Raw genomic sequence first — 27,708 nt, forward strand, 5'->3', positions numbered from 1 at the left:
TTCTAAGCCAATCATAGACATGTATTAACGATGTGTCATTAATAAAGCAAAACTGAAACATAACTCTTAAGCTACGTGAAAGAACAAACTCACATGCCAACCACGTTCTTTAGAATCAGACACTAATGCCATTAATCTACTTGTTATCGAATTCCAAAAAATTCCACCCGAGAGGTTTTCGACCCGCAAACGAATAGGGCCTTGATATCTATAAAAATTCCAAAAAATTCCACCCGAGAGGTTTTCGAATTGATAGCTTGAGTCTGAGCGATGATTTTGAATGCAATGTACCAAAAAAAAACTAAGTTTATATCCAATTTAAACTATAAAAACATGTTAACAAATCCTTATGTATTTTGATATTGTATATTATTTGAAATTAGTTTGAATACAATTATATACAAAAAAAATAGAAATCTCAAAAAATGATTAAAATTTCTGAATTAGTTTGTAGAATAAATATTCGAAACTTAAATAAGTATCTATGATATTCAAATAGTTAGTTTGATATAATTTTTATCCAATCGTAAAATATTTGAATCTAAAATGAGTTTGAATCTGAAATGAATCCAATATAAATAGGGAGAATTGCCAAGTGTGACTCAAAACTTGGAGTCAAACCAAAACAATACCCCAACTTGGGTCAAAGGCAAAAGTAACTTAAAAGGCTATTGAAATTACAACTATCCCCTTGTGACCAAACAAAAAAACGGAATTTTTTTTACGTTTCTACCCCTCGCAAGTCGTCTGTTTAGACGACTTGAAAATAAGTCGTCCAGACGACTTAACTGAAAGTCGTCTGGACAGTTAGTCTTAAACATAATTTAAAATTTTTGTAAAAAATATTTTGATAAGTGAAAAATGGGAATTATGTAATTAACATATGTCTTAGGAGGTATAAATTAAGATATAACAAATTTCAATTGTTTTCAGCATAGATGAGTGAAAGTAGTGAGTCATGATATTCTTTAGTTTATGTTTCATCAACATATGTTGTAGTATTGTATGTGTTCTTAGGGTTAGATTTTGGAAAGCATTAAAACCGTTTTTGAAAATTTTTAAAATTACTTATGCGTGTTCATTTCTATGTATAGTAAACACTATTTAAGTATAATTTGATTTTATAACGTGGTTAGTTAGTTAATCTAGTCATTTTAGTTTAGGGGTTCATTTTAGGGTCTAGGACGACTTAATATTTTGTCGTCTGAAAACAGACGACTAAATATTAAGTCGTCTGTTGTACATTATCAGCCAGAATAAGTCGTCTAAACCGGACCAAACCTTAAAGTTTACCAATGTACTTTTAAAGCTAACCGGATTATTTACCCAATATATAAGGTGATTTTTATTTTTTTTGTTTCATTTTTCACGAAATTCAGAAACCCTAACAGTTCTCTCTCAAAGGCGATTTCGAATTCCCACGATTTCCGAACAAACCATCGTTCTCAACGTCAGCTATCTATCTCACTTCATTCTCACCGTTGTCGCCGCAGCTTCTTCTAACCCTAGCGCCGCCGATTCCTCTAAACCCTAGCGCCGCCGATTCCTCTAAACCCTAGCGCCGCCGCTTCCACTATTTCTGAACAAACCGTCGCCCTCGCCACCGTGGTCACCAACGTTCTCACCGCCGCTTCCTCTAAACACTAGCGCCGCCGCTTCTTCTAAACCCTAGCGCCGCCGCTTCTTCTCTGTAAACCTTAGCGCCGTTTCTCTGTAAACCCTAACGCCGCTAAGTCATCAATCTCGAGGAAAAGATGAACATAAAACGTTGTCTCTATCAATTTACTCATTCTCACCGTTTCACGTTTATTTTGTCAGATCAATAACCGCAATGACGAGTACTCCAACTCCTTCTGCGACTGGAAGACTTGTAAGTAATTTAAGTCGTCTGGAAAGTCTTCCACCTGGACGACTTAGTAGATGACTTAAATATAAGTCGTCCATTTGGAAGACTTTCCAGACGACTTAAATTTAAGTCGTCTGGAAAGTCGTCCAGTTGGACGACTTAGTAGACGACTTAAATTTAAGTCGTCTGGACTTATATTGTTGTCTTTGATTATTTTGCAGACAAAAAGGATGGATATTCCAGAACTCCCCCGTAGGTTATACACATCAGGGGAAGAGCCAGAAGCCCACAATAGCATTTCGTATCATACGGATAACAGCAAGTTGCATACTGCTCTTAGGAAAGCTCTTACTGATGACGAATTTGAAGAGCTCAAGGAGTCGAGTTTGGGAGTTTTCATCAAGTTCAAGGAGCAGAGATTTGGTTGGGCTTCAAGGCTGGTTCACTACATGCTCAGTTTCAAGCTGGACATTAAGAAGAAGTATGAGATGTGGTCTCTCGTTGGTCCAGAACCTTTGAGGTTTTCACTGTTAGAGTTTGAAAACCTCACTGGTCTAAACTGCGAGTACATCGAGGACCTTGAGACACCAAAATGTGACGACTTATTAGACGAGGGCAGCAGAGGCCGCAGATCAATGAAAGCTGCTATCTTGAGTCAGGTATTTACTTCAATCCAAAAGACTGCGCAGACGATTTATTATAAGTCGTCTGGAAGGTCGTCCAGCTTGACGACTTATCGGACGACTTATAATAAGTCGTCTGGAAAGTCTTCCCAGCTGGACGACTTATTAGACGACTTATTATAAGTCGTCTGGAAAGTCTTCCATCTGGACGACTTATTAGACGACTTATTATAAGTCGTCTGGAAGGTCTTCCATCTGGACGACTTATTAGACGACTTATAATAAGGCGTCTGGAAAGTCTTCCCAGCTGGACGACTTATCGGACGACTTAATTAAGTCGTCTGGAAAGTCTTCCATCTGGACGACTTATTAGACGACTTATTATAAGTCGTCTGGAAGGTCTTCCAGCTGGACGACTTAGTAGACGACTTATAATTAAGTCGTCTATTTAGTATTTTTTTTCAAATATCTAACTCGATTCTTCTATTTACTGCAGACCCGCGTGATCAACTTTGTTGAGAAGGACATTAGTGAAATGTGGCCAAAATGGGACTCTGAGGTTGAGGACCTGCCCGCGGAGAACATCATTAAAGTCATGTATGAGCGGAGACCGTGGAAGTGGACCATGGATTGCTGGGAAGTCACTGGTACTAAGGTCAATACAAAACCTAAGGTTGTGACTCCATCGAAGAAGGCCAAAGAGATGGTTGTGTTGGAGGAGGAGGAGGAGGAGGAAGACAATCCAAGACCTCGGAAGAAAGCTCGTAAAGAGGCTCCTGAAGAGGCTAGAGAAGAGGCTAGAGAAGAGGCTAGAGAAGAGGCTAGAGGGGTGACCAGAGAGGAGTTGGAAATTATGTTCAAGGGCGTAGCTGAGGCTATGAAAAAAGGGTTTAATAAGTGCATGAGGGAGTTTAGGAAGTTGTCTGATAGATTGGAAGCTGTGGAGAAGAAGGTTGGTGTCACCAATCAGGCTACCCCTCCACCTCTAACCAATCAGGCTACCCCTCAAGATAAACAGCCTACCCCTCTTGCCAAAGAAACCGGGGGTAGAAACAAACAGGCTACCCCTCATGCCAATGAAACCGTGGTTAGTAACCAGCCTCCTCCTCATCAAACCAAACAGCAGCCTCCTCCTCCTCAAAAGAAACAGCAGCAGCCTCCTCCTCTTCAAAAGAAACAGCCTCCTCCTCAAAAGAAACAGCCTCCTCAAATCAAATATGTTAGTATCAAATCCAGGGTTAACTAGTTGTCCAGACGACTGTAAAAGTTGTCTGGACGACTAGTTGACCCTGGACGACTTAAACGTAAGTTGTCTGGACGACTAGTTGACCACGGAAGACTTAATTTTAAGTCGTCCAGGGTCAACTAGTCGTCCAGACAACTTTTATTTAAGTCGTCCAGGGTCAACTAGTCGTCCAGACAACTTTTATTTAAGTCGTCCAGGGTTAACTTGTGTGCAACTTTTATTGCAGAGATGGTTGCCGGAGGATACAGCAACCGAGGCGAACTCGGTAAATAAAGCAGATGGTGTCACCTCCAAAGAGATTGTTGCTGTCACTTCCACCGATCACCAACCGAGCCTCGCTTCCACAGATCAACAACCGAGCCTCGCTTCCACCGAGCCAAGCGATCCAGTTTCACAACCGAGCCTGGTTGTATTGGACAAGCGTGCAAAGAGTAAACGAGCGAAGAAACCTGCTCCTACTGTGAGATCTCCTTATATGGCAGAGAAAAAAAAAGATAAAGTGGCAGCCTATAATCCATTTCCGCCAGTAAACAAAGAAAAGTTGAAGGAACTCGCTGATTGGTTGAAAACTGATCCGTAAGTGATTGCTTTACCCATAATAGCTTGATTTAGTCGTCCAAAACTGATTGCTTTTTTGTTTGCAGTCATTATTTAACTAAGATCGAGGACAAACCACGTACATCACCAACAAGGTGGTACCACTTCCTCCGGACAGCCAGAGGATGGCTGGAAGACTGCGTAAGTCTTCTGCACACGATTTAAGTCGTCTACAAAGTCGTCCAAGTAGACTACTTTCCAGACGACTTAAAGATAAATCGTCTGGAAAGTCGTCTACTTGGACGACCACGTAGACGACTTATAATTAAGTCGTCTTCGTCTGGTAACTTCTAACTTGTTATATTTAATATGCAGCATATAGATGCTTGGATTAATGTGCTAAGGCAGAGGTATCAGGAGAACCCACAAGCTTTCAGGAGCGAGCGAATGTGCTTCCTGGATCACAACTTTTCTCAGTCTTGGAGAGAGCAGTATCAGCTCTTCAAAACATCGGAACCTGATCACAAAGGTTTAGGAAGAGTTCTACCTGGTGGGGCGTCGTATTTTTATGACGGATCAATACCTTCATTTTGCCAATCAAACAAGAAGTGGGGGGAGGACATTGATGATATCTATGCGCCAGTGAACTTGGACGACAAGCATTGGGTTGCTATTTGGATATCGATCCCTAAGAGGCACATAGTCGTCTGGGACAGCATACCTTCATCTAGTGTACCAGACGCATGGGATGCGATAATGGAGCCTTTTCTCCAGATGGTCCCTTATCTGCTTGTTGAGTGCGCAGCCACCGACGAAATGCGGGTCAAATACGGGTTGGAGCCATACACATATGAGAGACCGCTGAAAGGTGTACCCACGGCCAACAATGGTGATTGTGGCGTGTACACTGTAAAGTACATTGAATGTCATGCGCTCGGGGGCTCCTTTGACCCTAAAGACTTTGCTAGGTGCAACGCGAAGAAAATGAGGGATAATATGGCGGTGGATATATGGAAGGAGCTTGTTGATCAGCATCTGAAAGAAAATGTGGATGGTGATAAGTTCGTGGGCATGTATGATTAGATTTGTATTTGAACATGATTTTTTAACATGATTTTTGTATTTGAACATGATTTTTTAACATGATTTTTGTATTTGAACATGATTTTTGAACATGATTTTTGTATTTGAACATGATTTTTTAACATGATTTTTGTATTTGAACATGATATAAGTTGTCTGGAAGAAATAAGTCGTCTGGAAGGTTTTCCAACTGGACGACTTACAAATAAGTCGTCTGGAAGGTTTTCCAACTGGACGACTTACAAATAAGTCGTCTAGAAGGTTTGGACGACTTATTATAAGTCGTCTGGAAGGTTTTCCAACTGGACGACTTACAAATAAGTCGTCTAGAAGGTTTGGACGACTTGAAGGGATAGTAGAAGGTAGTCTAAAAATAAAATACACTTGAAGGGATAGTAGAAGGTCGTCTAAAAATAAAATACACTGGACGACTTAGTAGAAGGTCGTCTAAAAATAAAATACACTTGAAGGGATAGTAGAAGGTCGTCTAAAAATAAAATACACTGGACGACTTAGTAGAAGGTCGTCTAAAAATAAAATACACTGGACGACTAAATATTTAGTCGTCTGGACGGGTAATCAAGACGGGACGACTTAAATTTAGGTCGTCTGGACAACTAGTCAACTGGTTGTGTACATTGTGGTTTCGTATGGCCAGTTTCCTTGCAGTTTGAGCATCTCCGTGCCCTGTGTTTCTTCCTGGGTTTGTGTCCTCTCATCCTAGATAGCTCCAACCAAGATTGCCATCTTGATTTCTTCGGTCTCCCCCGACCACGCTTTAGTTCTGGAGGAAAGCATTCTCGTTCCTCAATATGTTGTGACACGATAGGATATATATTCTCTGAGTATCCTGCATACAGATAATTCTTTGAGTACAGTGGACATACAAGTGTGGAGATATGCAAACCAGCATGTATTCCAGCAGCTATAGCATGAGAGCAAGGTATTTTCTCCACTCCATAGACACCACAATCACACTTTGCATGTTCCAAATCAACCACACAGTCCATTTTGCCACCTTTGACAAAGAAATGCCATCCATCAATTGGTTCGACCGTCATCATACCCGCTATCTCTTCTCGAACAGCAAGCAAGTATTCAACAGCCCGGCTATGTTCAGTTGTGAGACTCAAAGCATCTTGTCTCCTTTTCCAATACCATTTTCCTAACTTCTGCCTTATGAACTCCAGCAGGAACGTAATCGGAAATCCTCTTGCTCGCTTCAGTGCGGAATTAATAGATTCAGCAATGTTGCTTGTTTTTATGTTGAACCTGTTCCCCTTACAATAAACCCTTGACCATAGCCTGACGTCGGCTTTCTCCAAATACGTTGCAAGTTCCGGGTTTGCACTCCGTATCTCAGCCATGTACCGGTCAAAATCGTAAACCGTGTGAGCATAAGCAGCCCCTTTCACCAAGTACATGAGATGTTTCCCTTTAAACTTTTTGACAATGTTATCTTGAAGGTGATAATAACATATTCCTCGGGTTGCCCAAGGAAACACCTTATCACACGCACTTTTAATGGCCTTGTGCCGGTCGGAGACTATCACCAGAGGCTTGTCATGAGATATACAACTAGCCAATTTTGTGAAAAACCATTCCCAAGAAGGTATATCTTCCTCATCCACGATCCCAAAAGCCAATGGGAATATCTGAAAATTGCCATCTTGTGCGGCTGCAACTAACATAGTTCCTCCATACTTTCCACTTAGGTGAGTTCCATCCACCACAATGACCCTTCTCTGATACTTAAAACCTTTGATAGAAGCTCCAAAAGAGAGAAATAGATACTTAAATCTTTTCATAGAATCAAGTTCTATCGCCGTGATAGAATCAGGATTTGCAATGGAGATTTGCTCGAGATATGATGCCAGACGCGAATACCCTTCTTCTGCTGATCCTCTCACCAATCTTTGTGCATATAACAGTGCTCTGTATGAAGTGGTGTAATCAAGCGCCATGCCAAACATGTTCCTCATTGCATCAGTGATATGCTGCGGAGTTATCCCATCAATGATTCCAACACGATCAATGAAAAGACTACCTACATACTTCGGAGTACAGTGTCTCCGCTGAGCGATTCGGTCTCCCGCTGAGCATAAATGTTTTTCCACATACTTTGTTACCCAAAACGTGTTTGTCCCATGTTTGACACTCGCTCTGACCTTCCATCCACAATAGCTAACCGGACATGTTGCCACAACGAGAGTTTTCGTTGATTTGTATAATCTGAAAGAAAACTTACCCCTCACTGCTGCCAACCGCAGCTCTGAAAGCAGTGCACCCTTGCTAACAAAACTCTGGTTGACATAGATGGTACCATTCGATTTTCCTCCTTCAATAGCATTTGTCTTAGCATATGCCTTTTGGATTTCTTCAAAACAAATATTATCATCATCTTCCTCGTCCTCATCTGGAACCTTTCCATAAAGACTGTAATCCCCACCATTCTGATCCGTTTCACCAACAATAGAATTATCAGCATCCTCCTCCCCATTTTCCTCCTCCCCATCTTGATTTTCATCTTCAACAAACTCATTATCACCAACATCTTCATCATCACCACCAACATCTTCTTCCCATTCACCAGCTTCATCATTATCACCAACATCTTTTTCCCATTCACCAGCTTCATCAATATCCCTTTTCTCTGAAACCGTTTCGACCTTGCTGCGGCTTGATACACAAAGACATACTCTATGGGTTTTGAGTATCTCCAGCAAGTTTCGAACTTGTCTATCACTTGTAACATGAATGGGAAGACTGCCTGGAGCCATCATCATTTCTGCTGGTAATGAGTAGCTAATCTCCACACTCACTGTTCTCATGTCCAGGTTATAATCTTCTTGAGCCATTGCAACAAGTTCAGCATGTGTTGAATCTTCATTCAATAAAAACAATCTTGCTCCTTTGAGATCATCAACCACAAAATCCCAACGGAAATCTCTCAACAACCATTCTCCATACACTGCATGTAACTGAAAAATCATCTGCAAATATTCAAAATAAAACACATTAGTAAACATAGAGAAAATGAAGAAGTTCAATAAACATTGCCGCAGACGACTTAGCATTAAGTCGTCCAGAAGACTTAAAGGTAAGTCGTCTAAAGAGGTCACTTTTGCAATTGAAAATTAAAAGGGACGACTTAATTCTAAGTCGTCCGGCTTTGTTTGTTAAAAAAAAAACTTCAGACGACTTATATATAAGTCGTCTACGAGAAACGGGCTAGTTTTGCATTTGACCGAATCGTGTCAGATCTTTGACTATTTCTGGACGACTTATAATTCAGTCGTCTCTGGGAAAGTTAAAATTTCAATATTTTATGAAAACTTGACGACTTACGTGTAAGTCGTCCTAGGTTAGTTTTGTAATTGAAAAATAAAACTTGAAATTTAACTTTCTCCAGACGACTTAGATGAAAGTCGTCCAGCTAAACGACTTAATTTAAGGTCGTCCGGGATAAGCAAGGTTTGACCAGAAAATTGGGAAAAATTCTGGACGACTTTGCTTTCCCCGGACGACTTTAAATTAAGTCTTCTGGAGGGACGACTTTATATTAAGTCGTCTGGTTAAAGTTAAATTATGAAGTTTTATTTTTCAATTACAAAACTAACCTAGGACGACTTACACGTAAGTCGTCAAGTTTTCATAAAATATTAAAATTTTAACTTTCCCAGAGACGACTGAATTATAAGTCGTCCAGAAATAGTCAAAGATCTGACACGATTCGGTCAAATGCAAAACTAGCCCGTTTCTCGTAGACGACGTATATATAAGTCGTCTGGAGTGTTTTTTTTAACAAACAAAGCTGGACGACTTAATTTAAGTCGTCCGTTTGACCAGAAGACTCATCAGTAAGTCTTCTACATACAGATGACTTACTAGTAAGTCTTCTACGCGAACAGATCTTGAAAAAAAATTCAAATTCGTACCTTAAACTAGGTGAGATGACTTCGTTTGCACACAGGGTCTTCTCCAACCACCCAGAACCTCAAACGAAAGCAACCGTAAGTAAAAACGAAAGAAATATGGCTCTGTCAACCATAGCCCATATTTTGAATCAAAAGCTTGAGTTTTTTGGATGAATATAGAGAGAAAGTGAAAGAAATGTTGTTTTTAGTTCATAACAATTGAAACAGAGAGAGTGTAAAGAGATTTACGTGCATTAAAGGGCATTAAAAGCTCCAAACAGTTCGTACAAGGTTGTTGCCACTATTCATTGCAGTGACAATATTGTAAATACTTGAAGAAGATGAGGTTGAGACAGTAAAGAAGCCATTTTCGAAAAAAAAAAAAAAAAAATGTTAATGGCATTTTCGTAGATAAAATGCAGGTGTGGGGTTAAAATCTCAAAAAAAAAAGGAGTCAAAAGAAAATGTTAGTTTTCTGTTTGACTTCAAGTTTTGAGTTACTTTTGCAAAAAGCCAATATAAATATTATAAAGAACTGCAAACTTTATATGACTTTAAAGTATGTCTTTTTTAATTTATTACTTAAAGCATGTATATGAAATCTGAATTATAGGAGATTTGACATCAAAATCCCCCCCAAAAAAAAATAAGAAACTGAAAACTTTGACTCAAACCCGAATAACCTGGCAGAATGTGAACTTTGACAAACTTAAGGAGTTAATTTGAAATGTCAAATAGATTTAATTCCCACTAAAATTGAACCAAAACAAACCGGTCTTGGTTTCTAAACCCATCGAATCACGGAACGAATCACACACCAAACTCACCAGCTTCAGATACAGACTACTCAACCAGCGAAAGATTCCTCCCCGAGATCCTCTTTACGTTAAATCGACTTATCTCACTCACCACAAACCTCCTCCATGTGAATCAAACAAACAAACAAACAAACAAACCATGGTGGAGACTCTCCTTCCCTCTCGCTTCCAATCCCACCTCCAAAAACTCGACCCTAAGCGCCGCCTCCTCACTTCCACCATCGCTTCCCACAAGACGCTCCTCTTCGCGTTCCTCTGGATCGCCGCCTTCGCCTCCGTCTTCCTCTGGCAGCGACCTTCCTACATCGGCGGCTACGTCGTCGGCCCCGTCGCCGGAGGGAGGTTCACGGTCTTCGGTAAGGTTAAACCGTTGCAGCCGGTGCCGAGGTTGAGGCCTGCGGTGTTCGATTTGAAGGAGTTCGGAGGTGTCGGCGACGGGGTTGCGGTTAATACGGAGGCGTTTGAGAGAGCGGTGGTGGAGATCTCGAAGCTTGGCGGCGGTGGTGGAGGACAGTTGAATGTGCCGCCTGGACGGTGGCTTACGGCGCCGTTTAATCTCACTAGTCATATGACTCTGTTTCTCGCTGAGGATTGTGAGATTCTTGGAGTTGAGGTTTGTGGAATTGATTTGGATTTTGTGGATTGATTGGTGATTGAGCTTTAAGCTACGACTAAGATTACAGAGAGTATATGGACTGTGTTTTGATTGGTTGATTGTTAAAGACGCTTGATTTGTGATTGAGCTTTTAGCTACGATTAAGCTTATAGGATGAGATCTCTAGGAGGTTGCAGTGAGTAGTATATGGACTGTGTTTTGATTGGTTCTGTTGAATGGAGATTGTTAGGTGACGAATCAAGTGGATGACAAGTGCTATTTTAGGTTTGCAGATGAGTTTAGTATGAGTCTTGGAGATGTTGGTGATAGATTCTAGTGTGTGTAATGAGAAGGCTGAGACTAATGGGGCTTGAAGCTGAATGTGTTTGCTTGGCTCTGTTGAATGGATTCTATTGTGTAGTTTTATTAACCAAAAGGCTTCTCAATGAGACAATGAGAATGCTGAGACTTATGGTGCTTGAGGCTTTACGTGGTTTTGTGTGGACATTGTTTACTGAATGCGTCACTTTTTAATTATCAGGACGAGAAGTTTTGGCCTTTAATGCCGCCATTACCTTCGTATGGTTACGGTAGAGAGCGACCGGGACCTCGTTATGGAAGCTTAATACATGGTCAAAACCTCAAAGACGTTGTTATAACCGGTTAGTGATTCTTTTTTTTTTGGAGTTCATGTTTGTGGAATTGTGATAATGGGGATAGTGGTTGATGAATGTAAACTTGCAGGTCATAACGGGACGATAAATGGACAAGGGCAATCGTGGTGGAAGAAGCATCAAAGAAGACTTCTCAACAATACAAGGGGACCTTTAGTTCAAATTATGTGGTCGAGTGACATAGTTATCGCTAACGTTACGCTGCGTGACTCGCCGTTTTGGACTCTTCATCCGTATGACTGCAAAAACGTGACGATAAGGAATGTCACCATCTTGGCTCCTGTCACCGGAGCACCAAACACCGATGGGATTGATCCAGGTATGTTGATTCACCTCTTATTACCTATTCTTCGGTTATCTTGTGCTCTGCAAACTTAAACCCTTTGTGCACCGTTTTAACAGATTCCTGTGAGGATATGGTGATTGAGGATTGTTACATAAGCACCGGGGATGATGCCATCGCCATTAAGAGTGGTTGGGATCAGTTTGGGATTGCGTATGGACGACCTTCTACTAACATTCTTATCCGTAATCTCATCGTCCGCTCTGTTATCAGGTAGAGAGTTTCCTCTGTTCTCACGTTTCACTTCATTTTTTATACAAATAAGAAAAGCTTTGTGCATGTTTTGGTGATTGTTACTTGAACATTGATTACTCGTGGTAATAAGTTTGTGTGTTGATAGTTTGATCTTATGTTTTGACAGTGCTGGTGTATCAATCGGAAGTGAAATGTCCGGTGGAATATCGAACGTCACGATCGAGAATCTCCTCATCTGGAACTCACGCCGCGGAGTCAGAATCAAGACGGCTCAGGGACGAGGCGGCTACATCAAAAACATAACCTACAAGAACGTAACACTAGACAATGTACGAGTTGGTATCGTGATCAAAACGGATTACAACGAGCATGCAGACGATAACTACGACCGGAAAGCGTATCCTACACTTTCGGGGTTCAGTTTTTCAGGAATCCACGGACAAGGAGTTCGAGTGCCGGTCCGAATCCATGGGAGCGAGCAGATTCCGGTTAGGAATGTGACGTTTAGGGACATGTCGGTTGGGTTAACGTACAAGAAGAAACATATATTTCAGTGTTCGTTCGTGAAAGGACGAGTCATTGGCTCGATATTCCCTCGGCCATGTGAGAACTTTGATGTTTACGACGAGGAAGGTCGTCTTGTTAAGCCTGCGACTGAGTCTACTGTGCCGGATATTGATTACGACATTTGAATCTTTTTTAAATTCACGGTCATTTGTGTACATAAACGTAAATTTTGGGACCAAAGTGAAAGTTATTTGTTACTCTTCATCGCTTTTCTCTGTTATAGATGATGCTTTGTAATTTTAATACATTTATAAAATATACGAAATAATCTTTGTTTAAATGTCACGAGAAGCATGTTCCACCACTAAAGTTAATTAGCCCAGTTCCAAACATTTGTAGTATATTTATATTCTGCAAAACACCACCGACCCAAATAATGGCCAACACGCATGTGGCGCCTCATCAACTGTATTCTTGTTTGCTATATTATGATATTTTCTACCTTTTACATCTTTATATTTTTCATTGAAGTTTAACAAACGCATGCCGAATGCGTTACTTTAGTATATTATACATGTAACAAAACAAAACTGCAGAACAATTGTTTGATAATTTCTAGAAATTTCATGTGCGTATTATTTTAAAAAAGAAAACTTATTCGAGGCATCATTGTAAGTTACATCAGTATTGTTTTAAATTATACAACGTGGCTACGTATGAAGCTACGGTTATCAAAAGTCAACCACAACCCACATGTTCTTATAATTTTCCTTGCTCATTAAACAATACCCTAAAAAAAAATCAGGCCTCCGAGTTGCATCTGCATAGTATATTGGACACTAAATAAATAAACTTCAATATGATTATCATCAGTACTAAGTCAAAATAAAAAAACTTTTCTCTAGAAAAACCTCTGCCTTCTCTCTAGAACTCCTCCACTGCTAATAGTGTTTTCCGGCCGACGGAGTGGGCTTCCTCAGCCACCGTCGGTCCGGTTTGTTTTATTTCTCTGTCATTTGCTCCTTGCATGTCTCTTCAGAAGGGTGAGGGATCGTTGTGTGTACCCTCTGTTTTGGGTTTCATCTAATCGGCTTTATGGTTCTGGAAGGTGGAGGCTTTTACAGCCCCGTCGTCGCCGGCTTTGATCCCGAAAGTGGAGGCTTCCTACGCTTTACGCTGCCGGTTTTTGGGTACAGTTCTGTCATCTTCGTTCTTATGAAAGAACGAAGACGAAAGCGCTTTGGTTCTCTGAAACTCGGGTTTATTCCCGATTGTGGGATGTTCATGTTGGTTTGGATTCGGTGTTTGGATGTAGCGTGAAGCCTCTTCTCTGTGTTTGTGGCGTAAGGAGTCGGATGAGATCTCGAACAGATCGATTGATGCTTTCCGATGTTCGGAACACATGAGATGGTGGGCTCGTTGAGAGTAATGATGTTTCCGGCAGGTTTCCGGTGGTTGATGTGGCGCCGATGAGGTTGTTCTCCGGCGTAAAGCTCTGGTCGGTGGAGGCATGAAGACGGTTCCTTCGCTTCTTCCTTCACCATACACGTTTCGCATACGTGTCTTTAGTTAAGGTTTGTTTTGTTGGACTTTTTTTGGGTCTCGTTCCTTTGTGTTTTAAGTTAGTCCGCTTGTGGGCTTTTGTTCAGTTGTTTGTGTTTTTTTTTTGGCATGTAATTGCTCTTTGTTTAATATTAATACAAGATGGCAAAAAAAAAAAAAAACTATGATACAATACAAATAAATAAGAGCCGTGAATTAAAAGGTGAACTCAAATGGTGCATCAAAAGTTGTAAAAACATATATAAAGGGATACGTTACTCAACTTGCCTCGCCGATCTGTATACCTTCCCCAACCACTACACGTATTTCCCACGAGTTTTACAAACCTTTTCGTTTAAACTAATCCTATTCCTATCTAATTTTATATCCCCGTAGCCTTGATTCGTACAAGTTGCAAGTAACCAATAAACTCAAATATTATATAAGACCAATAAGAGTTGGACACGCATCAAGTCAGGTTGGTACAGACAACGTGCACTTGCTGCCCCTACTTTCAGGTTTTCTCCTTGTTTTGTAATAGTTTCTTTGCTTTTCTTTTTCTTTAAATATCATTCTAACTTTATTGCTATTTATAATAACAAAACGTGGTCGACAAAACATGTGGGTGGTGTAGTTGTCTTCTACTGGAACCCACTCACAGTATTAACGCCGTGAAAGTTTGCTTCGTTTACGTTTCATCAAGTTAGACTATGACATATGGATTAGTCGAGGTTGCCGGATATTACTATGCGCTCCATTTTCTTAGGTCTCGAAATTAATTTTGATTATTTGATTCAATTATTATATGGTTCATGGCGTTAATCAATTGTGACGGCCGACATGTGGATTGACTTCAATTCTTTTTAGCTTCTGCCGCATTTGATTACTAATAGACGACTCGCAGACTTTAGTTGTTTGTAATTTTTTTTGGCTTAAGAAACAAACGCTACTTCTGACCCATAAAAACAAACTCTAGTTGTATATCTGCATAAATCGCGCGCTAGTGAACTCTATAATAATTAGAAACTCTAGTGTTGACCTTAAGAAACAAACACTAGTTTGTATATCTGCAGGAATCATGCATTAGTAAACTCTATTATAATTAGGTTGAAAATGGTTTGATTATATTCAAATTATAATAGCACGTTACAAACTTACAATATGCCAAAGAGGGTTGACTATTGACTTGTAACGCGTTTTGCTCGTCTCTACCTTATTCACTATTTATAATATTTTCCCACATTTGAGAAAATACATTTTGGATATGTTCGGTTGATTTCTTGTTAGTATTAGATACCAAATATCACACCACCAAGACCATGAAGAAATTATGCTTACCATAAAAATATTTAACATCTCCTTCATGCATCCACCGAAGCCAAACCTGTAATATTCATCATCACTCATAGTCATTTATCTAAACCTGTAAAAAAAATTGGGTCCTTTGCTATTTTAAACACTGAAAATGATCAACCAAAATTACTTTTGTAGTGGAGGACACGAACTTAGAGCCATTTAACTAACATGGTGCAGCTTTCATGATTTAGTTACATAATTCATTATTAAAGTTACAAAATAGATTTTTTTATCATTATGCTTTATCGAATATTCTATATAATTAGTTTATACTTTGTTTATACACTGTAAATGATTTTCTCTAATTGTGAATAAATTATAGACCAGGCATATATATATTTGATAATTTACTATAGACTTTAGAGCACAGTGTGCTTATTTGTTGTCTAAGAGAAATTGGAAACTGAACTTGTGTCTCCCAGCGTAATTATTTCATCTAATCGACTTAAAAGAACCACTACACTCAATAAAACTAAATAAAAAATCATAATAGACCATCTGCAAAAGAAAATACAAATCCTATACTTGACTTGATATGAGAAAACAATAATTACTGTACCAAAAACGGTTCATAAGGAAACAGATACAACAAGAACAACGTCTATTCTCCCTACACTACATGGGTAAAATAGTTAACCGTGCAGTGTGAGTGTCTGCGGTTTTGTTTGACTTCGTCCTACCAGCAAACAAACAACCCTAATGCTAATAGGATAAGTAGCGTCGTGAAGAGGGGATAGAATTGTAATTAAACTAAACGGCGGGAAAACGTTAAAGAGAACAGTGCACCCAGACATATTTCCGGATTATTATTCAAAATAAAATAGTAAAAATAAAACACGTGAAAACAGGACTCACGAATTAAATAAAACATCATTTAATAATTAATACTATAGAAGTATTATATATATTGGTATTGGAGGTGGAGGAGTACTCAGCAACCAACCCAACATTTCTCCCTCGTGACAAATCTCAATTTGCAAGAAGAAAGAAGAAGAAGAAGAAGACAGAAACTGAAACTGAAACTTTGTTAAAATGATGTCAAGTTCTATGGATTGCTCTGATTCCGCCGCTACTCGGAGATTCTCCAGGAAGCCGAGCTTCTCCCTGACGTGCAGTCGACTGAGTCAGTATCTGAAAGAGAACGGTAGCTTTGGAGATCTCAGCTTAGGGATGTCATGCAAGCCTGAAGTCAACGGTAATGCACCACCACCTTCTCCTTCTCTTTAGATTAGTTTTCTCTACTTTTGAATTCAAGAATCGAATCTGTTAACCGGAACCAAGCAGAGGAACCGGTTTCACATCTACATATCTACATATTCAAGAGATCTAACGATTTATTTGGATCATGTTTGCAGGCAACTCACGTCAGCCCACAACGACTATGAGTTTATTCCCTTGTGAAGCTGCTCCCATGGCGACGGTTCAAGAAGTTAAACCCAAGAATCTGTTTTCTCGGCAACCTAGCTTCTCTTCCTCATCTTCCTCTCTCCCCAAGAAAGAAGATGTCCTCAAAATGACACAAACCACTACTACTAGGTATGTTCTGTTAAGACATATAAAGCTGATTAGTATAGCTAATATTTTTTATTTTATTTTTATCTTTTTGGCTTAGGCCTGGGTATAAAATCCGAAATCCGAACCGAACCCAGAACCGAAAAATCCGATCCGTTATCCGACCCGAAATGTAAAAATACCCGAAATGTAAAAATAACCGAACAGTTTTGGAGTGTGATACAAAAATATCCGAACCCGAACTGTTATGGCTAATTTATGGTGTGTTTTTTTCTTTAAACAGATCTGTGAGACCAGAGCCTCAAACAGCACCGTTGACTATATTCTACAACGGGGAAGTGATTGTGTTCAACGACTTTTCTGCTGAGAAAGCGAAAGAAGTGATGTACTTGGCTAGCAAAGGAACCGCTAATAGCTTCACCGGTTTCACATCTACTCTTAACTTACCCAAGAATCAAACCGAGGTCAGAACCAACATCGCTCCTACCTCGAACCAAGTTCCTCATCTCATGAAACCCGCAGCACAAGAGCCAATCCTATCCTCTTCAGCTGCAATGGCATGCGGTAATCTATCTCAAAACTCTTTTTTTTTGTTTCCATGTCTTCTTAACGTTACTTTTTACACAGCTTCTAACAAATATATTTTCCTTTTTAACAGAACTTCCTATTGCTAGAAGAGCTTCACTCCATCGTTTCTTGGCCAAGAGAAAGGATAGAGTAACGTCAAAGGCACCATACCAATTAAGCGATTCAGCCAAAGCGTCTTCAAAGCCTCAAACCGGAGACAACAATACCACCTCTTGGCTCGGTTTAGCAGCTCAAATATGACGGAACCACCACAAACCGTACCGGGCTATTCTTTTTGACGTTTGCATCAAGAAACAAGATTAATATATAAAAGCTCATGCGTCCATGGTTCTTAACAACTATTCAGTTACTAGGAAACTTCATATATTTGTATGTATTTGATTCATTCTTGTAAGTGTCTTTTTCTTTTAGTTTCTTCTTTTACTAGTTGTTGTCTTATGTCTGTCTAAGCACCCACTCTCTGTGTTATCTCATTAGTAGTCTCGTTTATTACTGGTTTTGTAAGAACAACAATTTTTGTTGAGGACTATATTAGTTTCATTTTTAAATCTTCTTTCTTGGTTTAACTCCAAAGTGTTCTTTTTAAAAACTTAGAAAAGACATAATAGTTCTACTTATGGAGTCGTGGGTAAGTCTAATATTGGTGTGACATGGTCAAAGGATAAGAAAATCCTAGGGGCCGCTTGTGTGGTAGGAGACAAGGATGTGAAAGTATTATTACATAGCTGAAGGTCGTTTCTGAATTTGGAAAGTAACTTTCAGGCTTAAGTTTTACAGTTGTGTATGGGCAATGGAGAGTATGGTATTTGCATAAGTTCCCAACCGTTTGAATATTTGTTGTGGGGATCGTTGTCTGATTTGTTGTGTAAATAGGCTTCAAAGCTTAGCTTTCCTTTAGGCATTATGCAAATGAACTGGAGTTAGCCGTGGATTGGTTTCATGATTATGCACATCTCTTAGCGCAAAAGTGTAATAAAAAGGAATGGATGGTCAATTTGCAGGTGAGAGAGTTTTGATCAGAGAGTCTTGTTTCCAGGTCGCTTGAGTTGTGTAAGATAGCAACCTGTTCTGGATGTGGCCATTGTAATAAGTGTTGGGTCGGTAGGGTTTAGTAAGGGACCTATGTTTGGGGGTCTTGAGCTGGATGGGCTTATATCTATTGTCTGTGGTTGTTCCAAACCTTCTACAATTCAATAGTATCAGATGGTCAAATAAAAAGAATACTTTAAACATTTACACATTTCCTTAATTTCTTGTTTTCTTATTACGTCCGCGGTGTGACTTGAATGATTGCTGAAAAAATCAAACATAAAAAATTCTTATAACTTTTGATTTGTTCTCATATGTTTAAGTTTCCAACCTACTTTACGACTCTAATTGATTTAATCACATTTTATTACCGAACCAATTATTGAGATAATAAGCTAGTAGGTAGGTGTAACAAATCCACACAAAAAACAATGGATTCATAATAAAAGAAAGACATTATTATATAAAATCAACTATCCATTTTCTTCTATCAAACGACCAATGGATTCAGATCAGGAACTCGCATACGACTATTCTCCAAGGTTCCGTATCTACAAGAACGGCCAAATCCAACGCCTCGTGGCCGAAACCTTCGTCCCACCTTCACCAACCCCTCAAAACGGCGTCGTTTCCAAAGACGCCGTCTATTCACCGGAGAAAAACCTCTCTCTCCGTATCTACCTCCCTCACCAAACCCTCGAGACCAGTGAAGAGAACAATAAGAAAAAGAAAAAACTCCCACTCCTCGTCTACTTTCACGGTGGAGCCTTCATCATGGAAACCGCTTTCTCCCCGGCTTACAACACTTTTCTCACATCAACCGTTTCAGCCGCCGGCTGCATCGCCTTCTCTGTGGATTACCGCCGTTCACCGGAGCATCCCATTCCCATCCCGTACGAAGACTCCTGGGACGCGGTGAAATGGATACTCACTCACATCGCCGGTTCTGGTCCGGAAGATTGGGTGAACGATCACGCCGACTTCAGGAGAGTGTTCGTCGCCGGAGACAGCGCCGGAGCAAACATCGCTCATCATATGGCGATCAGAGCCGGTGAAGAGAACGGAAGTATCAAGATCTCGGGGATGACTCTGTTTCATCCGTTTTTCTTTTCGAAAGCTATCCTCGAGGAGCAGGAAGATGGGGTGAGGAGATACATGGAAGGGATTTGGGAGATAGCGTGTCCGAATAGCGAGAAGGGAGTGGAGGATCCGTGGATCAACGTGGTCGGGTCGGATCTATCTGGATTGGAGTGCGGGCGGGTTTTGGTGATGGTGGCGGGAAAGGATGTACTTGCTAGGGAAGGTAGGGTTTACGCGGAGAAGCTGGAGGAGTGTGGATGGGGAGGAAGAGTTGAAGTGGTGGAGACTGAGGGAGAAGATCATGTCTTCCATATTAGGAATCCTGATTCTGATAATGCTCGTTTACTTGTTCAGAGGTTTGCAGAGTTCATTAGACAAGTTTGTTGTGACGACAACGTTAGAAAATAGATAACACATAACGAATAAATTTGTTGCTTGTAAAGCAAGCAAAGTTCAAAACTTCAAATGGATCTACAAAACTCAAAAGTGTAAGAAATGTGAAAAGTGCAGCGTTAAAGAAGAAATTCAAGAGATCTAATTGTTATCCCTCAAACATTAACTATATAATCAACAGTTCCAAGCTCCAACACAAAAAACTAGTGGACTTATATCATCTTTTTTCAGTGAGTTTAATTATGATATGATGTTGGAACTGTAATAGTAAGATGCTGGTTAAAAAAAAAGCTAAGAACATCAACACAGCTTTGCCTTGTTTGTTGTAATGGGAATCAAATAATACTAGTGGGGTTGAGTGGTATTGACTATGATGGATAAGCTTAGAGCATCATATCACGGGCTCTTAATTGAGTTTTTAAGGGTATTAGTAATTAAAAGAAAAAGTGAAATAGGTATTAACTTAAGGGACAGATCTAATTTAGGAGTTTAGGAGTTAGAAGATACGTCTCTTACCACGGAGTGACTTCGCCTTGTCTCCTTCTATTCTTCGTCTTCATCTTCTCCTTCTCTTCTTCGCATTCACTTCTTCTTCACAAAAAACAACTCGATTTCATCTCACCTCCGATCTTCTTTCCAGGTTTCTCGATCGAATCCTATTAACTAATATGGTTAGATTCGTTTAATCTATTATGACAGGATCGTTTATACTCGTTTGATCTAATTTTTGCAGAAGAAGGATGGTGGCGCCTTATCTCAATCCCGTCGGGGATTCCATGTGGAGCTAGGAGCTCGCGAGAAAGATGTAAGTTTATTCTTACATTGAATCTGGGATCGATTGGATGTTGTTTGATTCGTTTGAATTTGATTTTTTGTGGGCTTTTTCGGAGTCAAATTGCATTTGAAAGCTGTTTCATTGTTCTTTTTATAATATGAGATTGTTCAGAGATTCCATGGTTTGTTTTATGTTGTTGCAGCTATTGGCTGAGAATGATGCTCTGAGGAGATTCAAGTCGCATAAGAGAGGAATGCGCCAATTGAAAAGGGTTGGAGATGTGATCACTGATGTTGTTGTTGCTGGTATCCACTGCTACACACTCACTGATTTTTCTGTGATTCGTTCAATCACTAGTAATAGCTGGCAGATAGAGATATCCTTGTGCATCACTAACATATACGTTTGTCACTTACTTGTAACGTTATTGCGTCATTGCCCTATCATTTATTTGATGGAAAGCTAACAACTTTGTCATCAGTCTTTGTTAGGAAATATGCGGTCAAATTTTGCGGTAAACCAGAATTTATAAGAGCGGAAAAAAAACACACACACAAAATTGTTAACGGAGTTCGGCCAATGTTGCCTACGTCTCCGGACCTGCTACAGATCTTTTATTATCAACCAGAGAAATTTTACAAGCTCACAACTCACACCCGATCCCAAATACACTCAGAAATTAAAGAAGATTTTTTGTGAGAAAAAAAACTCTTCTCTTCTCTTCTCTCGTTCTCTCTCTGTTTTCTTGTTTTGGGATGTTTCCTCTTCACCTCAGCTCTCCATTTATAAGCATGAAGAAGGTGTTTGGTGAGCTCACAATCTTTGACAAAACCAACGTCAACAATTTCAGCTCACCGTCCATCCCGACCAACACGTAAAACGTGTTTTAACAATCTCCCACTTGAAGACTGATTTCAATCTGTCTTCACACCTTGATCAATGTAGCAGGTATTCCTAGCTTGTTACTCAAACAAGCCAACTGAGGTTACACACAACCTCAGCTTACCATACGGCACGACCTTCGTCAGCATGTCTGCCGGATTCTTGCTTCTTGGGACCTTCTCAAGCACCAACATTTCATCTTCCAATGCTGATCTGATGAAATGATATCGACGATGTATGTGCTTCGTCCGAGCATGGTAAACCGGATTCTTTGCCAAATCGATGGCACTTTTACTGTCACAGTACAACACACTTTTCCCTTGGTCATGGCCTAGCTTTTCTAGAAAAGACTGTAGCCATATCATCTCTTTTGTTGCCTCCGTTACAGCAACATACTCAACTTCACAGCTTGATAGAGATACAATTTTCTGCAACTTTGAAACCCAACAAATTGCAGTACCGCCAAAGGTATACAATTTTCTGCAACTTTGAAACCCAACAAATTGCAGTACCGCCAAAGGTGTAGACATACCCGGTTGTGCTCTTCGTGCTGTCAATGTCACCTCCATTGTCAGCATCAACATATCCCTGCAATCCCTTCTTAGACTTCGTCAAACATAGCGATAAACTTGGATTTCCTTTTAGATATCTGAAAATCCACTGAACGGCTTCCCAATGTTCCTTTCCTGGATTGCTCATAAATCTGCTAACGACTCCCACTGCATGTGCAATATCTGGCCTTGTACATATCATCGCGTACATTAGGCTTCCTATAGCAGAAGCATATGGAACTTTATCCATACATGCCATCTCGTCTTCCGTCTTTGGAAACTGTTCTCTGGATAACCGAAAGTGACTTGCCAGGGGAGTACTAACTGGCTTCGCGTCATCCATGTTAAACCTCTCGAGGACTTTCTCCACATACTCCTCTTGTGATAGCTTAAGACCTTCCTTGCTTCTACTGATTCTCATCCCTGGAATCTGTCTTGCTTCTCCAAGGTCTTTCATCGCAAACTCTTCTGAGAGTTTCGTCTTCAAGCTATTGATCTCGTGCAAGTCTGCTCCTACTATCAGCATGTCATCGACATATAGGAGCAATATCAAGTAGGACTCTTCAAGCGTCTTCAAGTAACAACAGTGGTCAGCTTCACACCTCAAGAAACCAACGCCTTTAATAAAGCTGTCGAACCGTTTATACCACTGTCTTGGAGCTTGTTTTAAGCCGTACAAACTCGTTTTCAGCTTGCAAACAAGGCTTTCCTTCCCTTTGATCTCAAAGCCTTCGGGTTGCTTCATATAAATTTCCTCATCCAAATCACCGTGAAGAAATTCCGTCTTCACATCCATCTGTTGAAGATGCAGATCTTCTTGTGCTACCAGCCCAAGAACCGTTCTGATGGTCACCATCTTGACTACAGGAGAGAAGATTTTGGTGTAGTCAACGCCTTCTTTTTGTTGGAATCCCTTCACAACAAGCCTCGCTTTATAGCGCTTACTCCCATCAGGTTCTTCTTTTATTCGGTAGACCCACTTGTTATGCGATGCCTTTTTCTCCTTAGGCAAATCTGCTAACTCCCACGTGTGATTGGATAACAACGAGTCCATCTCGTCGTTCATTGCAAGCTCCCACTTGATCGACTCATCAACTTGCATAGCTTCCTCATAACATTCAGGCTCGCCTCTGTCTGTGAGCAGAATGTAGTTGAGCGATGGAGAGAATCTTACTGGCTTTCTGATGATTCTGCTTGACCGTCGTAACTCCGTGACTGGTGTATATGGGACCACTTCAGAATCATCACTTTCTTCAGCCTCACCACTCTCGTCTTGAGAGATTTCTTCTTCTGCTGTTGCGGTATCCTGTGGCAACTCCGGTGTCAGGATATCTTCTAAGTCAACAGCTCCAGGCTCTTTCTTCTCCGAGCCTTCTCTTAGCTTATCCTTGTACAACGCTTCTTCGTTGAACACAACATTCTTGCTGCGGATGATCTTCCGATTTTCATCATCCCAAAACCGGTAACCAAACTCCGCGTTACCATAACCGATGAAGTAACACTTCTTAGACTTCGAGTCAAGTTTACTTCTTGCAGCATCATCAATATGAACATAAGCTAAGCATCCGAACACCTTTAGATAAGAAAGATTTACTTTCTTTCCGCTCCAAACTTCTTCAGGGATCTTAAATCCCAACGGTACAGACGGTCCTCTGTTTATTAAGAAGGCTGCGGTATTGATTGCATCTGCCCAAAACGTCTTTGGCAATCCACAGTGCAATCTCATGCTCCTTGCACGCTCATTCAAGGTTCGGTTCATCCTTTCCGCTATTCCATTCTGTTGAGGCGTTCCAGGAATAGTCTTTTCCATCTTGATCCCATTATCAGCGCAATATCTCCTGAACTCGTCGCTGATGTACTCTCCACCATTATCAGACCTTAAACACTTCAACTTGAAATTCGTATCAATCTCAACCATGGCTTTCCATATTTTGAAAACCGAAAACACTTCATGCTTGTTTTTCATGAAGTACACCCACACTTTTCTTGTGGAGTCATCGATAAAGGTCACATAGTAGTACGAACCTCCCAGCGACGCAACAGGAGCGGGTCCCCACACGTCAGTGTGCACCAGCTCTAACTTCTCAGATTTTGGCTCTCTTCCTCCTTTAGAGAAACTAACTCGTTTCTGTTTCCCAAGGATGCAACTTTCACACATCTGATGATCCACCGTCTTCAGATTCGGAAGAGCGCCATTTTCCACCATGAGTTTCATCCCTTTCTCACTCATGTGCCCCAACCTACAATGCCACAATTTGGTATGTTTGGCATTCTCGACAACAGCAACAGTGTCTTGATAACTCGTCGTCATATAAAGAGTGCCTCTTTTATGACCTCTAGCCACCACATGGAACCCGTATCATCAAGTTGACCTACTGAGATCAGATTTCGCATCAACTTTGGCACATGTCTAACCTTCGTAATCTTCCACACACGTCCGTCTGACATCTTCAGGTTGATATCTCCAATACCAACTATGTCCAAAGTTAATCCATCAGCAAGATATACCTTTCCGTAATTTCCCGCAACATAATTTTCCATGATGTTATGGTGCAGTGTGGTGTGGAACGACGCTCCTAAGTCAAGAACCCATGAATCGACTGGGCTATCAACATAGGATATTAATGCTTTGGTGGTACTTGTAGCTGCATCACGAGCTTCAATTTTCCTCGGGGAATCAATAGACACTACCAATGCATCAGCGATTTCACGTGTCACTACATTGGCTCCGCCTCTAGTGTTGTCTTCCTTCTTCGGTGGTGCTCGGCAATTCTTCTTAATGTGACCTGTCTTTCCACAATTCCAGCACTCTGCAGGCTGTCGGAATTTGGACTGACCCCGTCCATTCCTTAACTTCGATCTGCCATTACTCCGGTTATTTCTATCTGGGTTTCTCCCTCTGTTTTTCACGTTGAAAGCAGAGCTCGTTGATGCCTCCCCAGAGTCTATCCTTCGAACTTCCTCAGCAAGGATACGATCTCTAACATCATTGAATTTGAGCTTTTGAGTACCCACAGAATTACTAACCGCTGCCCTCATTGGCTCCCAACTATTTAGCAGAGATGCCAACAAAATCAGTGCTCGCACTTCATCTTCAAAATCGATTTCAACTGATGACAGTTGGTTGACAATCGTGTTGAACTCGTTCACATGTGCGGCAACCAGGCCACCTTCTTCCATCTTCAAATGAAAGAGTTTCTTCATGAGAAACACCTTATTGTTTGCCGAAGGTTTCTCATACATATCAGAGAGAACTTTCATGAGCCCTTCCGTGGTCTTCTCCTTCGCAACGTTGTGAGCAACGTTTTTCGACAGTGTTAACCTTATAACACCCAGAACTTGTCTGTCAAGGAGCTCCCACTCATCCTGATCCATCTTCTCAGGCTTCTTGCTCAGCGGTTGATGAAGCTTCTTTCCGTACAGATAATCTTCAATTTGCATTCTTCAAAATGCATAATCTGTACCGTCAAATTTCCTGATATTGTGCGCCGAACCGTCTTCGCCTCCCATCATTTCTGGAACCACCGTGTATTAGAACACCTACGTCGACAAACCGATGTTACCGACAAAATTCACTATTCACGAATTATTGTTCATGTGAATAGTAACTCCGCAAAAAATTTGACCGATCACCGTAACTCAAGCTCTGATACCGGTTGTTAGGAAATATGCGGTCAAATTTTGCGGTAAACCAGAATTTATGTGAGCCGGAAAGAAGCACACACACAAAATTGTTAACGGAGTTCGGCCAATGTTGCCTACGTCTCCGGACCTGCTACAGATCTTTTATTATCAACCAGAGAAATTTTACAAGCTCACAACTCACACCCCGATCCCAAATACACTAAGAAATTACTCGTAATTTCTTAAAGATGAATTTTTGTGAGAAAAAAAACCTTTTTTTTCTTCTTCTCTTCTCTTCTCTTCTCTCGTTCTCTCTCTGTTTTATTGTTTTGGGATGATTTTCCTCTTCACCTTACGTTTAGTATTTATAGAAGAAGCTTGGGGAGTAGGTGGACGTAATTGTTGACAAACACCTCTTTCACCGTCTAACTTCACCGTCCATCACCGGCCAACACAAAAAACGTGTTCTTTGACTTACAATCTCCCACTTGAAGACTGATTTCAATCTGTCTTCACACCTTTATCAATGTAGCAGGTCTCCCCAGCTTGTTACTCCAACAAGCCAACTGAGGTTGCACACAACCTCAGCTTGCCATACGGCACGACCTTCGTCAACATGTCTGCCGGATTCTTGCTTCCTGGGATCTTCTCAAGCACCAACATTTCATCTTCCAATGCTGATCTGATGAAATGATATCGATGATGTATGTGCTTCGTCCAAGCATGGTAAACTGGATTCTTTGCCAAATCGATGGCACTTTTACTGTCACAGTACAACACACTTTTCCCTTGGTCATGGCCTAGCTCTTCTAGAAAAGACTGTAGCCATATCATCTCTTTTGCTGCCTCCGTTACTGCAGCATACTTAGCTTCACAGCTTGATAGAGATACAATTTTCTGCAACTTTGAAACCCAACAAATTGCAGTACCGCCAAAGGTGTAGACATACCCGGTTGTGCTCTTTGTGCTGTAAACGTCACCTCCATTGTCAGCATCAACATATCCCTACAATCCCGTCTTAGACTTCGTGAAACATAGCGATAAACTTGGATTTCCTTTCAGGTATCTGAAAATCCACTTAACGGCTTCCCAATGTTCCTTTCCTGGATTGCTCATAAATCTGCTAACGACTTCCACTGCATGTGCAATATCTGGCCTTGTACATATCATCGCGTACATTAGGCTTCCTATAGCAGAAGCATATGGAACTTTATCCATACATGCCATCTCGTCTTCCGTCTTTGGAGACTGTTCTCTGGATAACCGAAAGTGACTTGCCAGGAGAGTACTAACTGGCTTCGCGTCATCCATGTTAAACCTCTCGAGGACTGTCTTCACATACTCCTCTTGTGATAGCTTAAGACCTTCCTTGCTTCTACTGATTCTCATCCCTGGAATCTGTCTTGCTTCTCCAAGGTCTTTCATCGTAAACTCTTCTGAGAGCTTTCTCTTCAAGCTATTGATCTCGTGCAAGTCTGCTCCTACCATCAGCATGTCATCGACATATAGGAGCAATATCAAGTAGGACTCTTCAAGCGTCTTGAAGTAACAACAGTGGTCAGCTTCACACCTCAAGAAACCAACGCCTTTAATAAAGCTGTCGAACCGTTTATACCACTGTCTTGGAGCTTGTTTTAAGCCGTACAAACTCCTTTTCAGCTTGCAAAAGGCTTTCCTTCCCTTTGATCTCAAAGCCTTCGGGTTGCTTCATATAAATTTCCTCATCCAAATCATCGTGAAGAAATGTCGTCTTCACATCCATCTGTTGAAGATGCAGATCTTCTTGTGCTACCAGCCCAAGAACCGTTCTGATGGTCACCATCTTGACTACAGGAGAGAAGATTTCGGTGTAGTCAACGCCTTCTTTTTGTTGGTATCCCTTCACGACAAGCCTCGCTTTATAGCGCTTACTCCCATCAGGTTCCTCTTTTATTCGGTAGACCCACTTGTTATGTAATGCCTTTTTCTCCTTAGGCAAATCTGCTAACTCCC

General features: G+C 40.7%; 4 protein-coding genes across 4 annotated transcripts; all 4 read left to right on the top strand.

Moving 5' to 3' along the window:
* The first annotated feature begins 10,071 nt into the window (after nucleotides 1-10,071).
* Nucleotides 10,072-12,724, top strand: LOC106431854 (probable polygalacturonase). The gene is made up of 5 exons (XM_013872692.3): nucleotides 10,072-10,683; nucleotides 11,207-11,327; nucleotides 11,410-11,658; nucleotides 11,742-11,895; nucleotides 12,044-12,724. The coding sequence occupies exons 1-5, from the start codon at nucleotides 10,210-10,212 to the stop codon at nucleotides 12,567-12,569; spliced, it is 1,524 nt and encodes a 507-aa protein (XP_013728146.2). The 5' UTR covers nucleotides 10,072-10,209; the 3' UTR covers nucleotides 12,570-12,724.
* Nucleotides 12,725-16,100: 3,376 nt separating this feature from the next.
* On the top strand, nucleotides 16,101-17,934 carry LOC106431861 (protein TIFY 10A). The gene is made up of 4 exons (XM_013872700.3): nucleotides 16,101-16,477; nucleotides 16,638-16,818; nucleotides 17,078-17,358; nucleotides 17,453-17,934. The coding sequence occupies exons 1-4, from the start codon at nucleotides 16,315-16,317 to the stop codon at nucleotides 17,620-17,622; spliced, it is 795 nt and encodes a 264-aa protein (XP_013728154.1). The 5' UTR covers nucleotides 16,101-16,314; the 3' UTR covers nucleotides 17,623-17,934.
* Nucleotides 17,935-18,092: 158 nt separating this feature from the next.
* LOC106431832 (probable carboxylesterase 1) lies at nucleotides 18,093-20,038 on the top strand. The gene has a single exon (XM_013872656.3). The coding sequence runs from the start codon at nucleotides 18,913-18,915 to the stop codon at nucleotides 19,897-19,899; it is 987 nt and encodes a 328-aa protein (XP_013728110.1). The 5' UTR covers nucleotides 18,093-18,912; the 3' UTR covers nucleotides 19,900-20,038.
* A 372-nt stretch (nucleotides 20,039-20,410) lies between these two features.
* LOC106431828 (succinate dehydrogenase subunit 7A, mitochondrial-like) lies at nucleotides 20,411-21,142 on the top strand (the record flags this gene model as incomplete). The annotated part of the gene is made up of 3 exons (XM_013872652.3): nucleotides 20,411-20,524; nucleotides 20,618-20,689; nucleotides 20,862-21,142. Coding segments are annotated over 3 exons (450 nt in total), but the record flags the coding sequence as incomplete, so codon positions are not given.
* Nucleotides 21,143-27,708: the final 6,566 nt, after the last annotated feature.

This window comes from Brassica napus, chromosome C8 (genome assembly GCF_020379485.1).
Source record: "Brassica napus cultivar Da-Ae chromosome C8, Da-Ae, whole genome shotgun sequence".
Lineage (NCBI taxonomy): Eukaryota > Viridiplantae > Streptophyta > Magnoliopsida > Brassicales > Brassicaceae > Brassica > Brassica napus.